The 16,817-nt window shown below is 36.9% G+C and overlaps 1 protein-coding gene across 1 annotated transcript in view; it reads right to left on the bottom strand.

Annotated features, from left to right (window-relative positions):
- LOC102694707 (cadherin-22) overlaps positions 1–16,817 on the bottom strand; it is a 288,857-nt gene that overhangs the window by 156,026 nt on the left and 116,014 nt on the right. Inside the window, exon 3 of the mRNA XM_006639486.3 lies at positions 10,495–12,343. Within this exon, the coding sequence (XP_006639549.1) occupies positions 10,495–10,719 (225 nt within the window). The 5' untranslated portion in view covers positions 10,720–12,343. The remainder of the gene's footprint in view (positions 1–10,494; positions 12,344–16,817) is intronic.

Below are 16,817 nucleotides of genomic sequence, written 5' to 3'. Positions count from 1 at the left end.
AATTCTAAGTCAAAGGGAAAAGAACCCTCTGGGTTCTAAGTCTGGCTGAGATTCAAAGATCTCACAATATTTTGCAATTATATCACATTTTAAGCGAAATGTGTTCAAATGAAGCCTAGCAATATTGGTAATTTTATATTATTCAGTGCCTTTTCTGCCCTGCATTTTAAAAAAATACACATCATCCTACACAAACAGTGCAAAGGTATTTTAGTGAATGTCACCCACTTTGTATAATTTAAATGAAATTATTTAGTGTACTATTTGTCACCAACTTTGTATAACTTAAATGAAATGATTTAGTTTTTATATTTTATTGTTTAATATACTGGTGGTTTGACTGTGAGTAGAAATATAAATCACTAACATGCGCCTACTGGGGGTAATAGGTTGCATAATATAAAGAAAAGAAGCATGAATCTGTATCTGAATCCATCTGGCAGTGGGCACTGTTGCTTTCTTTCCCAGATTATTACAGAATGTGTTCATAATATTAGAAAATTACTTTCCCTTCTGCTCAGGCACTGCCAAGTAAGTGCACCAGCTTTCACCGATGCACTGTGAATATAAAGAGATCATATTTACCATAATAGAGTCCATATTACACTATGTAACTGGCTGAATAACAATCACTGGGAATCAACTCAGTAGCAGTGATTAGTAACTTGCATGAGAAGCTAAAGTACATTAAATAAGACTGAAGTAAATTGGTATGGCAGATTGCATTTCTCCATTATATTGTTGGGCAGAGGCCACTGACCACACAAGCATTGGAAGTGCCTCTGAATCACTGAAAGACGAAATATTAACAAAAAAAAACTGCAAAGGAATTTCACAACATTTTCCATTGATGTCTGAAAAGCCATCAACCCTTGTGTTTGTTTCTCTTTGTTTTTTTTTCTTGTCTACAAATGTATGTAAACACAATTACCAACTGAAGATCTGTTTGCGCTTATTTAATAAAACATAGACTCGGGTACTGTTGTTAATAGTAAAAATTCCAGAGCCCATTAATAGAATTTTACATAGATTATACGATTATCCCCTTAAGGCCTAAATGAATGCATTATTCATGGTTAGCTAATGAGAAATGAACCACGCATTGTTTATTCAAATGTTGATTATGCTTGGGAGCAGAAAAGCTTTAAAAAATTAACAGAAAAGAAATGCAATCTGGAAACTATTCATAACCTGCAAGTAAAGCCAACTAACAAATGATTTCATATTCCTAGGGCTTACAGTAACATTTTGTTATCTTAAAACAAGCTGGGACATAACAGGGAGGGAACTCATTGATTTTAGCCAATTTGCCTGCAGGTTTTAGTAAGGAAGGGTGTGTAATTTGCTTTCCAATGTAGGCTTATGTATTGATCCATTACTCAAGAAGTCCATAGGCCTGTGCCTCATCTGCAGGTGAAGGTTGTAGGTCAACTACGCATTTCTTTTTGGGCCTACAGATATAACATCCAACTGTTGTTAGCCAGTTCTGTGATTCGCCTTGTTTTTCCAATTTGTCTGAGCATACTTTTATTATATGTGGCAGGATCTCCTCAAGCTAAGATCTTGCGAGGTTATTTTTCTAAAGTGCATTTTTAAATTCCTGTGAATATCCTGACAAAATGAAGCTACTGTACATTTAAAAAAAATAAATAAATTCAACTTAATAAAGGTTCCAATGTCAAACAAAGCTTCTTTGATTATATATTTTCTGGTTCTTGTAGTAACAAGTCTCACAGTATATAATGATCCTATTATGGTGAAACTGCTCTGCTAGGTTGTTAACTTCATTCAAAACCCTCTTGGTAGGGGACCCATCTTCTGGTGTAGCAGCTTTTATGTTTATTTAGACAATGTGGCTTAGAACGTTACTTGCAAACTGATACTTGCTAAGTCCGCAAGTATCAAGTGCTGGCCGGGTAGCTATAGTGGTTTAAACCCAGGATTTTCAAATAAGTAAGTCAGGTTGCCCTCATGGTGGAAACGGGACCCCAGGATTCTCAAAAATATAAAGGCTTATCTGTAACAACTGTAGATGCCTGACTGACAAGAAATTATTTTGAGAAGTTGCTACAATATTTTTGACACTCGCTTTAGAATGTTTTGAGAAACATGGCCCATTTTGCAAACTACTCTTTTAAGGATTGTTTGGCCATTTAACTCCAAAGTGACAGGTACCATTCTAGGGCCATGTGCTGAAATGGGGTAGCTGCAGAATTCAAATTACCATTGACTTTGGGAACTGCTGCACTAATTGACTTGAAATGTGGTGAGCTTCATCACATGCAGACCTGTTTCAGAACCTCACAGATTACAGTGATGCTATTCAGCAATATAGAATACTTCTAACAATGAACTAAGGGCCCATGCAAAATGGAAACAAGGCAATGTGAGAATGCTCAGCAGTGCCACAGGTTTGGGCATTCTGCAAGTACATAAAAAACCAGGAATGAGGACTGCCTCCAAGCACTACTTTCTCACTGCCTCTGACAACCTGTCTCCCACGGTACTCGTAAAAGGCTCTCCCATCGAGAAAAATAATTAGCCTTTCATGTTTCATTTCTTGAGCACTGGAACACTCTCAATTGAGCTGCCATCAACCACCCATGTGGTCACAAAGCAGGCTGCTGACACACCAATCTGCTCCATTTCACACACTCTGCCAACAGAGTGAAGGTTTTGTGAAATTCTGTTCTTGCATGATTGCAATATGCACCCAAATACACAGTACAACTGTGCAGGGCAATTGGCTTATAGCAAAGCTGACCTGTGATTAACAAATTGAAACAATTACCACCTTTCTAGGCATGACAACATTCCAAAAGCTGTTAAAAGGAAGAAACGAAAAAGATCTGAAAAGCGAGTGACACGTGATTTATTTGAATTTAGATCAATGTTAGGAATCTAAAAGATAGTAAATGTAACAAGGAATTTTAACACAGTAATAAAGAGGCCAAATATGGTGCAGTTTAAAAATATTCTCAAAACATAGAAAATGCAGTGTTTTATAACACTTTGGATTAGGAGTCTGCAAATCTCACTTACAGTATACTTATTCCACTTATTCATTGTAATCTGCAATATAATAAATAACATTTTATTCCATTAAAATGATTAATAAAATGATTAACAACATTTATTATCAAAGTCAGAATGCTATTATATATGCTCAATATATAATTGAGTGTTACAAGCTTGTTTACAGAGTACATTTGCCAACCTTAGGGAACAGTTTTGCCTAGATGTAAAGAATGTGTAGTTATGCATTATTTAATTTTCTGTTTGAAAGACATGACAGAATGTTCTTACAACAAACAGTGAAGAGTGCTATAACACAAATCCACTATTTTTCATCACTCCTCCCCCACAGATAAAGCAGCTTGTCACTATTTGACTCAGATTTGTACTGTACTGTACATAGAAAGCATTCTTAGAACTAAGAACACATCCACAGACTGGAGTTTCAGACATTCAGAGTCTGCCTGTGTGGACTTTTGAAATAAAAGTGAAAATACATTTTATTATCTCAATTACCTATTTTTAAAAAGACTCTTACTATATTTTTGTCAAAACAATATTTATTAATGTTTGATATAGTAAAAACGTGATTATTTCACTTTCTTGATGTGCATTTTGATGCTTTGAGATGTTTTACTAAAGAAAACTTTTACCCTCTTAAACACAACAGCAGTGGGAAAGGGCACTGCAGAAAACTTAAAAGTCAGAAAAATTGTTTCAGTTTATAATTGATTTAAGTACTCAAACATTCAGTTAATTAAGGAGTGTTGGTTCAGTTCTGGACTATCAGGGACCAGAAAATATTGAGTCCTTTTAGATAACTCATCATCAATGTGTTGCATTGATGAAACACTGTGTACATGCTGTGGATCAATGACATCACGGAGCCTGCAGCATCTACTGTACAGTATTTTCAGAACACTGCAAAGTTATAACGATGTAAACAAAAATGAAAACACAGTTTGATTTTCTTGTATTGTATCCTTCAGGCAAACAAAATGAATTTTGATATAATCCAGTTTTCTTCAGTTCTTAGGATACTGCCCCTCAAAATTAAAATTCTATGCCTCAGATGTCACAAGGTCACTAGGCCTGAGCTTCCTCAAGTGATGGAGCACAACTGGCTGTGCACCCCCAGGGTACTGTTCAAATTAGTCACATCAGGGTGTTCCAGAAAAAGAACTCGCAGAAGAAGTCATTTTGAAAATGTGTCTTACAGAGACATGATAAGCAGCAACAGGTAGCTGGTTTATAGTGAAAGGCTACCATTATAAAAAATATATATATTTGTCGATCAGTGAGTATGGTAATCTTAGAAACTACTCAGCTCATGAGCAAAAAAATAATATGGGGTAAAATATGACTTAAAGAAGCCAATGATAAAACACACACTCAATGTATTTTATTCTGTATTACCGTAATTAAAGTCTCTGGTACATATGGCGATTGATGAGCCCAGCAAGGCTAGTAGCAACTATTAATAGTTTTTGACATATGCCCTGGCTGCATGGAGCTCAATAACTCTCTGTAATTTTATTAATAAAATCATCTCTCTCTCATGCCTTCTAATTTATACATCAGCTCTTTGCTCACCTCTCTGCACACTTCAGTAATGACTTACTTGTAAATGTAGATCCCTCTCTCTCTTGCTGTCACTCTGCATGCAGACCTGCTACCAAAGTTAATGGCTCCTAACTGTGAAATAATACACTGCGAGAGAGACTACTTGGATACAATATTATAGAATTTTATACAGATTCTACATCACAGAGACATATGATCACAAGCCAAGCAAGGCAGGGTTTAGTGTGGGGGTGTTCTAGAGAGACCCAATCTATTCTTTAAAACCCAATGTATTCTTAAAAATCACCTTTTCTTCAAGGGTGTTAAAACACCTGTAAATTACTGATCAATCAGGCAAGTCATTTGTTTAATTAAGTCAACTCTGACCCCTAAAGTCAGAATGCCCACCCAGAGATACTGTAAGTCATTAGTTTTGATCTAAGCATGAAATCTTAATGACTTTCTTCCCAAAGAGGAACTCCCAGACTCAGGACACAGAAACACACACAATAGAAAGTGACAGCTCAAAGAAAAAAAAAGGATGTGAATTAAACAGATTTTGATGGGGTAGGATTCCATGCTCTTTTTCTACAGGAACAGTTTCTGATAATTAAGTCAATCAAGAGCCTGTTTTGCCCTCCATATAAAGGTAGAGTAGCTGTGAGGAAACAATAAAAGACAAGAGACTAGATCTCTCATGGTGACTGCTGCCTGGTGGGAAGGTGAAGTGGTGTCCTGCAGACTATGAAGGCCTAGAAGAGTCCGAGATCTACAAGATACAAAAACTGAAACATGGGCAAGCCCCTGTCATCAAGAGTATGAACATCGCTTGTATTCCGGAGTGTATAGTAAAATCAGTTTTAAATTTGTGCAGGATCTCAAATGCAGTGCAGTGTATGATATTAAAGCTGTGTTAATATCTTTATGATTAGAGTCGATGAGATGTGTGCAAAACTTTTTGAGGTACTGTATTTATAATCAATGAAGAACTGGTCACTTTAGCATAAAATGTGGATAAGAAAAGAACAGGAACGTCAATTACTTTGTTATTCTTTCTTACTTAAGAGAGCTGGGATGAATGCTACCAAATGTTAACTAATTAGTACAACACACAGCTGTGGTAAATGCTTGTGGCTTTAGTAAAAGGGAGTAATGTTGTGCTGTATTAAGAACATAAGAACAATTCAAAAAGTGAGCAGGCCATTTGGCTGATCTAGCCTAGCCTGTTTGGTAGTTATGTTGTTTATGTACTGTACAATGTTCCCATCCAAATGTCTGGTTTACATCCCAGATGCATACCACATACTCAAATGCTCAAATCAATACACTTGATTTGAGCAGCCTGTCCCTCGGCGAAGGTGTACTATGTACAGAAAAGACAGACACTCTGAAAAAGAACAGAATAGCACACCCCACCCCAAAATACCAGAACTCAGATATTTTCACATTTCACTGAATCAGATCATCGCCTTTGAAAAAGAAATCCAAATTCAATAAGATTATCCTTCACGTTCCATGTCAATGACTTTCAACTCGGCAGGTTGAAGAAGAAAATTCAGCACTCTGTGCTGAAGGAGGGGAACAATGCACTGGACAGAAAGAGCAAAATAATCTGGGAAGAACATGATTTGACCCATTTCCCAATTTTCTAGCCACCTGAAGGACGGGTTGAGAGAACATCAAATAACTTTAGAAAAATACAGTAATGTATATAGTTTATTTCATATAGTACATAAGATCATTTGTGCTGTCCACAGTCATTGGCTTTGGTATTTTCATGGTTCTACCTATCCTTTAAAGCAGCATTTATTTTAAATCTCTCAACAAAGTGCACTGTTAATTCAAAGGCTGGGTTAAATTAAGGGAATTACTCAAGAATAATGTCATATCATGTCATGTCATTTGCCAATCTGCTTTATACGGTGTTGTGGAAAGCCGGTGCCTACCTGGTAAGCAACGAGCGCAAGACAGGGTACACCCTGGACTAGTCCATTGCCGGATAATCAAAGTGCAAGCCAAAGGAGGAAATTTGGCCCAGACACTGGGATAACTCCCTACTCTTATCGAGAAATGCCTGGAGCTCTTGAAATGACCCCAGAGAGTCAGCACTCGGTTTAACGTCTCATCCGAAAGATGGCGCCCATTACAGTATAGTGTCCCTGCCACTATACCAGGGCATTAGGACCCACACAGACCGCAGGGTGAGCACCCCCCACTGGTCTCACTAACACCACTTCCAGCAGCAACCATAGCTTCCCAGGAGGTCTCCCATCCAGATACTGACCAGGCTCAACCCTGTTTAGCTTCAGTGGGTAGCCAGTTGAGAGCTGCAGGGTTATATACTCAAGAATAATATGATTTACATTTACTATACAGAAACACTCCACTTTGAATGGTCCCATTTAGTCTCTACATGATGTGGCACCATTGCACATTGTAAGAGAGTGGCAGTTTTAGAAGATGAAAGCTTTTGTCTGAGCTACTGTACATTCCCCAGGAAGGTGAATGTCTCTCACCTCTAATTAAAGGAAATGGTCCTCTATCACTTGACTAATTAAAGGAAAACAATTGGTCAGATGACATTTAAGAACAGAATGTGGGTCTGATATCTAAGGAAGAAATCAAAGGGAGAAAGGAAGGAAGAATCTGAACAACTTTGGAACTCATGGAGCTCGAGAGCATGTTTTAGGAATTTTAGGAGCATTCCGAGTTCTTTTTGGAAGAACGAATGGACTGATTTATTTTCAGGTTTTGCAGTGTGTAAGCAGGTTAGATGCACAGTTGTTAATAGGTGAATCAAAGCATAAAAAGCTAGGTAACATACAGTAGGTGTGTGCAATAAATAAAAAGCATTGTTTTTACCTTATACTGTAGCTGTGTTTTGTGTCTATTTTACCAAAATCTGCGTATTGTATGTAACAGCACCTTGCCCCTTTTCAATATCTGTTAAGTGCTGTTTAGTACTGCAAAGGGCTGGCCAAACAAATAGAATTTACAATTGCTAAAGTACAGTAGTTGAATGTTAGAAAAATAGAGCTTATTTGCATTTTGAATATCCTGTGAATAAGTAATTCTATATGCAATAAGAAACTAACTGCTGTCATAATAATTTAACATAATGTGTAACACTGATAATCCATTATCTTTTTGCATTGACTTAAAATTGACTCATCTGTGTAGTAATAAAGTATTAATTTGTGAAGAGTTTCTGTGATGGCAGAATCGAGTTTGATGTACAGTCTTGTCAGACGCCCCTGGCGCTTTTAATGTTATTAACCACAAGTCTATCTTGGAGCTACTCCTTGCTGAAAGTTCACCATGTTACTTTTGAATGGCAAATGTAACACTTTACAGTAAAGCATGGTTGTCTTCTGCACTTAATATTAATTTCCCCTGTATGCTCTAATACAGCTTCTACAAGCTTAACCTAACTTCTGATGCTCCTGTAGTCCACCATAGTAGGCACTATGTGATGATCTACTAAAGTCTTGGTCCTGTATTATGACAGTTTAGTAAATCTCAGTAAAACACAGTAAAGTATGATCAAGGAAAATTAGTTAAACCCAAGGGGGTTGGTAGGGGCAAAATAAAAAGGCTGCATAATTGGTATAAAATAATCAGCCGTGGATATGACTGCATACTGTACATCTTGTGACATATCTTAAGTATGAAATATGGAAACTGTTTCCATTGACTGCACAATTGACATTTAACTTATCTATACAGCAGGCCATAATGGTCTAATCTGAGTCTAGGTCTGTTGACCTTTCACCAGGTAATTTATTTTTAAATCTATGCTGCATAAAACACTTAGACTTTATGTCATCTCTTACAGTATGTCAAAATGTAGCACATACAGTATTGTTTTTTGTAATGTACACTTCTACCCAGCACTTAGTTTTGTACTTCTCTGCATATCATCTATCCAATTTTTAACTCACCATATCTTTCACTTCTGTATTTCATTAATTGAGCATCTGCTTTGCATCACACACTGTCTAAATGTCTCTACAGCACTGTATAAACACACACACTTCCTGTGGCACTATGTAAATAACTACATTGCTGTGACTGAGAATTCTGCAGATACAACACATTGCATGTTGATAAAAATAGACTAGATGATTGTGGGTCCGAGTTCGTGGTGGGATATTGGTGTTGTACAGTTGAATAATGTCTTGTTTGAAATAATTGTTTGAAAAAAATCCAACAAAACAATGAGGGTCATGTTGGTTGTCTTCTATGACTAAGGTTAAGAAACACTAAGGCAGATGTGTGGCGGAAAATAATGACAGGTTTTTAAAAAAATAAACATAAGAAGTACAATACCTATGACTACAAGATACACTGGATATCTTATACAGTACCTTCTTATGTACCCTGGGACTTAGATAAGGTTAATTCTATTTCACTGGAAGCATTTTTGTAACATGAGATTTATTTCTTCTACAAATGACAACAAATTGTGACAATTCCTCAATCTTTCTTGTTTTCCTTTCTACCTCCAAAACAACTGCTTCTTTCGCAATTTACAAACAAAATCTGGTGTGTTTACCTGGCAGGAAACACATTGCAGAACAAAAGGCCCTTGACAATGAATTTAGCAAAAACTATAAAACTGTCTGTCTACATCTTAATGTGAACTGTAATGCGTTCATTTTAGTTTCCTATGTTGACGTTTGATTAGTGAATTTACTGCCCACACACCAGTTAAGGGATGTGTTTGCAAGGAAAAAAGCTTTTAAAAATTATCATCACTTTTTTTGTCCTTACAGAGTTCCCAAGGGGTAGTATCAGTATGTGTTTGCAGTTGAACTTGTATCTAACAGCTTAAATTAAATTGAGTGGCTCAGTGCCTGTCTCATTACAAAACCACATCTACGGGTTAGGTGCTTCTCCCTTTTAGTAGCCTGAAATCAATGTGTGCCATCTCTATTTGCTGAGCAGCACACTCTGTGATCTCACCCACTCCTCACTTCACCTTAACATTACTGCTGCAATGTATTTATGTGCAATTACTGTATGTATCAAGTGCTCTGCAATTAGTGATGCAATGGAAAGTTTTATCTTAAAAAAAAAAACAAAGAAAATAATTAATTGTGATAATTGCACAAACGAGACCTCAAAATTAACTTGCTGTCCACTGAAATCTCTCTGATTACAGTATACATGTATATTATTGCCATTATCAGTAGCTAGACTTAAACATACAAGTGATGGATTGCATTTTAAAGTAACAATAACAAGTGGCCTTCTTTTCCGTATATTGCAGCTAGAATATTATACACATTTTCTTGGCAATTATATTTCTGTGATGATTCATAAAATCACATTATAGAACACTCTATAAAAAGAAACTTGTTGTTGTGTATACAGTTTACACACTTACTGTATGAGACAATAATCTAAACCTATGGCAGATTTGTAAACAGGAGATTTCTAAGGCATCAGTAATCAAGAGTGCAGCAGAGAACAATAAAACACTATTGCGACATACTGTATACAGGCAATGCCAACCCAGCACCCAGCTTTTGCTGGTGTGTTTATGTACAGCATGGTACTGTACATTTGGACATTTAGGAACAAGCTAGTCCTAGGTAATGAGTAATCAAACATATCACAAAAAAATGATAATGTTTGAATCTTGTTTTGTTTCTTAGGTTTGAACCTAGTAGGAATATAGGGATACACAGAACACAAGAAAATTATCCGGGATTCTTCTTTTAATAGTTAATATTCTAAACCGCATAAAAAATAAGTCTTTCATATTTTTCAAAATGCCTTCTATCAAACACAATTGGCTCAATCATTTTTTTTTAATATAACAGAAAAATCAGATATAGTAATTCTTGCAGATAGCATTAAAAAAGAAAGAAGCCCCTTTCTATCCTTTAGAAAAAATAAATGTTATATTACCTTCCCAACATAGAGGGGTTCAGTCCCAGTATATTCCTCCACGACGAAGAATTGGTTCCACACCCATCCCCTTTTTACCCTCTCATGTGACATCAAGCTCATGTCCTCAGCTTTCCCTTGAGGTGCACTAGTCCTTTTGCCCATAGAGAACACAGATCCACAGTGGTCCAAGACTCCCAGAATCAGCAGCACAAAGGAAGTTCCCAATCTCCTGGATGGAGCCATGATGCATCCCTCTCAAATCCTACATGGAGACTGGGAATGTGAATCAAAGAAACTGAGGCTGTGATTCTCCAGCTGCTCACAGTTTCCGCACCAATTAGAAAGTTCAGCTCCAAATCCTTTCAGGGAAACAGAAATAGCGCCACTCGCAAACCTTTCCTGAAATCAGGACTTCTTTCATTGACTGATGGATTTAGTTAGAATATAACAGTCCCACTTGCACATCATCAAAATAAATTATGGTTCTTCTGCACTGGTTTCACAGATGTAGTCAGGAGCTGTGTACTGTTTTACAAACAACGTCAACTGGTATTTATATACAAGGAACAAACTTTGTCATTCTGTAAGTCACCTCTGTTTATTCCAAAATTGGTTCGGAAAGGATCTGAAAAAGGCAAAATCCACTTTCAGGTTTTTTTAAGCTTTTTAATCTTGGCTGGAATGCCCAACTCCTGTGATGCTTTAAAAAAGGTGTTCTTCAATGTTGTGGTCTTTTTTCTGTTTTAAAAAAACAAAGTGTTCAAGAAATGTGTAGACTTTTTTGTTCTTATTGTGTTCATTATATAAACAGACTAGGGCAACACTTGGAAAATGTTTCCAATTTTGAAGATTTTATTTTTCCTTAACCAATCTATAGATACGAAATAGACACTAGAAATATCATAAATGATAGAGTCTGCATTTAGTAACCCATAAAAGACATTGGAGGTCCTTACAATTCAAAATTCATCAATGCGATGTTAAAAGGCTGGGAAGGGACATTTAAAATGTTAAAAAATGAAATTAGAAAGTGGGAGTGCTGAATTCAGGAGAATGTGAACATTTGACACTGATTTACAATAGAAACAGCTAAGGATGATGTATGACAACACAATGCTCCTTGACAGGTTCTAATAGGTCTTAACTTTGACTCCACTCCTCTCCCCATGCTAGGAACACATATAGACCCACCTAAAAGGAAATTTTTAATTATGGGTTTGTATATATTTTCTTATTTTATGCTATGGGTCAAGTTATCCCAGGAATGTTATGTCAGCAAAGAATTGCAGAGAGTTTTAGCTTTTCTATTATGTGATGTTCAAAGAAGACAAACATTTATTTTAAAGAACCAGAACTATCAGATCAGCATTTCCTTTGACCATGTTAATGTCAATAAAAAGTGGTCATGTGTAGGACCAAGCAATCACAGTGAGTGGGAGATTAACAATGTGGTCAGTATATTCCGTTGAAACTAGATTCGGAGATATCCTCTGGCATCCCCTAGAAATGTTTCAGAACCAATCCAACCAGGACAATTCACAATGCCTATGCAAGAACACATAGACATTTTTTTACTATTGTATTAACCCCTGTCTTTCTGGAGGGAAATGCAGGTAATAATACTGCTGGGATAATAGGCTTTTTGAAGGCTTCTTTGAGAATTGGCCAAAGACTCCTGAAGACAGCAGTACAGAAAATTGATTATATCCCTCTTCAGTTCCCAATTAATTTGAGTTCTCCTGTTCATGGATGATTTTCTTGTCCTTTGTCTGTCTCTCCAGGTATTTCAGAGCTGCACTGGCTTGGTGGTCTTGTCCATTATATCTTGGGAGGAACAATCCAAAGGAAACATCTTCTTATTCCTCACCTGGTGAAGAAGGAAAATGATGTAATTATTAAGTCAGGGTTCCTGAAAGACTTTCTGAAACACCTGTATTTTCTCTTAGATATTTTCAGTCCTACAAATGTACTTGTGCATCTCTCATTTCTGAATAAATAGTTCCCTATTCTTCTCCATTCTTCTTCCTATTCTTCTCCCTATTCTATAAGTACTATTAGAATTTCTAATAAGGAAAAAATAATAAAAAATGTAGGGTGTTGCAAGAAAGCTTTAAGAAAAACTGCTTAATTACTGACTCCGCAATCCCTGCTTTATCATTACAATTATACAAATCTGTGCATGAATACAAACTCAAAATGCAATCAAATAAAATATATGCAAAAATAATAATTTGGGGCAGTATTTTGCAGATTTAAGTACACAGTTAATATCACAATTAAGATACTCTGTGAAAAATCCTTATTTATAGGTCATGAGTCAATCTCTCACGGTGTTTATTAAATCTTATATTCCAAAGTGATTCAGATTCACAATGCAGAACCACTGTATTTTCTTTACAGCTTCCATAATATCTGAGCTAAAGATAATCAATCTGATTTAAAGTACAGGGCATACTAATGACCTAGCAGTGTGTACTGTCACGGTTCTTAATTTGATATAGCTCTATGAAGAAGGATACAACAAAATTAAAGCTTTAGTTTCCAGCTGCTTTCCATCTGTGATAAGCAGTGTTACAAATTAATTTCAGTTCTATGAGAATAAATGCAAGCTCTCCCACGCAATGTATAACACATGGAAGCCTACTCATCTCTCACATGGCTGCAAGAGTTATCTCCTTAAGCTTTCCCATAAGGTACACTGGCTTTGAAAATGCCAGACAATCGTCATTCAAAGTGTAGTCAGTGGTATCAAACAAGGTTAATAATAATTCCTTGCATTGATAGTGCTTTTTTCACTCTTTGTGTGTGAGAGAGAGCTTATTGCAATGAGAGCTTTGGTTCCAGCCTACACAGCATATTCTCTGTGATCGGTGCTAATTGAGTAACATTCCCTCTATTGTCAATACATATTATAGCCCACCAGCTTGGCTTGTCAGGAGGGGACAGAAGAAAAAGAAAGCGCCTGAGTCAAATTAAGGAACCCTGACCGTCACAGAAATTCAATAAAGAAATACATCTCTATAAACGTTTACCAGGAAAGGCTTTTACTCTGTACTTATTCTAATTAAAATGGTGAGACAATTCCATCAGCATTAGCATTCAGCCTCTGGTAATATCTTTAAAGCCAAGGTAGCTAGACTGTTGGGTTTATTTCTGTCGTTTCATTGCCATCACAGCAGATTCACACCAGTTGTGGGATTACAGAAAAGTCAATGTAACTTACCTCTGCCATGACTGTAAACTGTGGACTTTGTTGTGTTTGTGGATTGTTTATATTCTGAGGTGAGGGAAGGGGGTAGGGGTATCTCACACATAAGAGTCAGGTACTGTATAAGTATCATCCCAGGTGTGGTCGCATACATGGAGCGTCCCTTGATAATGGCAGTATCTTACTAGGCAGAGTGCCATGGAGATTTTAGAATTTTTCTACTATGGTTTCTGTGTATTACATGCAAACATACTGTACTATGCTTAGCATGTGTTATTCTGTACTATGGTATTACCATGATTTCATTAGGTGTTACACCAGATACCAAACTGAAACCACTGATTTACTATAGTAATTGTTCTATCCTGTGGTGCATAACATATTTAACCACAGCAAGTCATTGTTTTACAATAGTCTGATGAAATGCTGCCCAGTGAAAAACTACTTTAAGGACTACTGAAAGCAAGATAAACTAGAGAAAAAAAGAAACATGAACTAGAGTTACAGTGCATTTGTTTGTAAATGTGGTAGTAGGACTGGGATCAAGTGTATTTTTTTATTTTCCTATTTTTAGAACATTCCTGTACACACTTTGTAACAGTCACACAGCCAGCTAAAATCATAGGGAGGGGATGCTTGCCACTGGATGACAATACTTTGGTAGCACAGCTGGGCCACTGCTTTCAGCTTATGTTTGTTCAAATGAACTTAAAAACACCTCAATATACCGACTTGAAGAAAATTGCTGTGTGTAGTAGGACTAAGGGGCCCTTAACTGATAAAGGAGATATTTGTGAGAATAGAAAATCATTTCCCATCAAATGGGAAAGGGAAAATAAATACATGCAATACAACACCAGTCCTGACAAGATAATCGTTGTGTCCTGCTGGCAGATAATTGGGCTTGATTCAAGTTAAATGCTCTGTATTTCCTTCCTTCTGTTTTCAGAAGGAGATTTTCAAAGAAAATGGGAAAGACTGTTTCATTGTTTTCAGTTCCTTCTATTTGGAGACGTTTTTTTTTATTTTCTGAAAGTGTTCAGTAAGTAGAAGTAGCTCCTCCACTGAAAACAATAATTTGACAGAGGAGCGAGAGTAAGACAATGCACTGAACATCTGTCATGAAAGAAAAAAATACATCTATGCTGTAAAGACATAAAAACAGAGAGGTGCTTTTCCGTAACATAAACAAAAGCTTATTTCAGTAGTTCAATTAGATCCTAATAATTGCGACACAGACGAAATATGTATGGAGTATTTGGCATGGGTTGCCTAGCCGAGGTAATGGCAGCCTATCTGGGATAATAAGAGAGAGAAACCTGGGTTTGAGACTTACAGTACAGTATATACTGTACAGTACAGTATACTGTACTGTCACGCCCTCTACAGCCAGAGGGCGCTCCTACTCAGTCCTGTCCCTAGTTTCCCTGTGCTTTGCTTGTCCTTCCGGCGTGTCTTTGTTTGGGGCTACAGTATATATTTCCGGGTCACCCTTTCCTCCTCGCTCAGCATTGAGGGATCGGATGTCTTGAGACCTGCCAAGAACCAGGTCGTCTCCTCCACGGCCTGAGGACATAGGTTTCTACCCGACATCGTCTGACCTCCTGAGCCCGGGCTAAACCCCATTTTGCCGCTACACATAGGGTCTTTTTTCCTTTCCTGCCATTCCAAGGCTAGCCCTTTCCGACATCCGTGACATCCCTGACATCCAGTATACAATATAGGCAAGTGGAAGAGTGTGAGATTAGGATCTAACCTTCCTCTCACACAAATTTGAGATAAAAAATACATTAATTAATACTTGCTTTAATATATATATATAACTCTATTAATCCGGAGACAAGCATAAAGACAGAAAAATAGTGAGCAAAGTAAGCTGTTGACTTAGTCTGAGTGCCCCTAGTCTCTAGTCTCTAGTCCAGTGAATCAGGTTCAAATCCTGATTGAAAAGGTGCTTTTACCCCGATACTTACTGGCTCCAAAATTGTTCTCTGAAATATGAATGGATGTTTTCCAGGTCATTAAATGAGAAAACATTCTCAATTGATGTACTTGTTCAATTGAATAAAAAATAAATAAAACAATATTGTGTAATAGGTCCAAAGGCACAAGCTTACTTTAAAAAAGGTGACTTCTTATCTGATACTAGATATACAAAAATATCAACAGCAACTCTTTTTCAGGATTGCCAGTGGATGTCTGGCACAGGGAGAACTACCAGGCTGCCGCTGTTCATAAAAGACCTCTGAAGTTCAGTAAAATATCTTAAAACAACTTTTTTCAAGCTGAAAGTCATTTCTCTGTGGCCATGGGAACAGAAATACACAAAAATAACAAATCTCGTTACAGCTGCAATAGCCAGTGACTTTTTAGTGCTTTTTTTTTTATAAATTGCACTAACGATCACACTGCTCTTCGTAATAACACCCCGGTGGCACATGCAATCACCACTGAACTAGGCACCACTGAGTCTGCAAATTCTGTGCCTGCGGAAATGGTAGGTCCCATTAACGTCATACAGAGAAATGGAATGTCTGGAGACTGGCATTCAGAGGGCTGTATTGGATTTGGTCAACACTTTAATAAAACCATGGCAAGGACTTCAGTGTCCCTGGCATAGGCAAGCTATCGCAAACTGATAAACATTATGGAGAGGAAGTGTGCAACCATGATGTAGAAAATAGTGTATGTGCTCTGCTACTGTTTCCAGAAGCATTAATAAAGCAAGTTGAGCAGTGCTGAAGCAAGTTACAATAATATTTGTAGACAAATACTTAATATCAAGGACACAGATTCCAACAAATATTCTTATGACGTACTGTAGCTCTGTACTTTGAGTTTAATTATTTTTTTTAGACTGTAGGGGAGCATGCTAGCATATTGGTTACCAGTGCTGCTTTGCAGTTGCCCTTGCTTCAGTTCTAGACTTGGGGTGTTATCTGTGTTAAATTTATTCTTATTCCCTGTTCTAGTTCAAATTCAAGTTTATTGTCATTACACTCATATACATGGTATATGGTATAACGAAATGCTATTTAGCTAGCTCTTGGACATAAGTAGTACAAAGAGAAAAAAACAACAACAACAATACAATTGTGTAGCAAAAGAAAGACAGAGACAACAGGCAGTGTGC

Source organism: Lepisosteus oculatus, chromosome 16 (genome assembly GCF_040954835.1).
Source record: "Lepisosteus oculatus isolate fLepOcu1 chromosome 16, fLepOcu1.hap2, whole genome shotgun sequence".
Lineage (NCBI taxonomy): Eukaryota > Metazoa > Chordata > Actinopteri > Semionotiformes > Lepisosteidae > Lepisosteus > Lepisosteus oculatus.
Note: the sequence above shows the minus strand (reverse complement) of the source record. Positions and strands in the feature narration are given on the sequence as shown.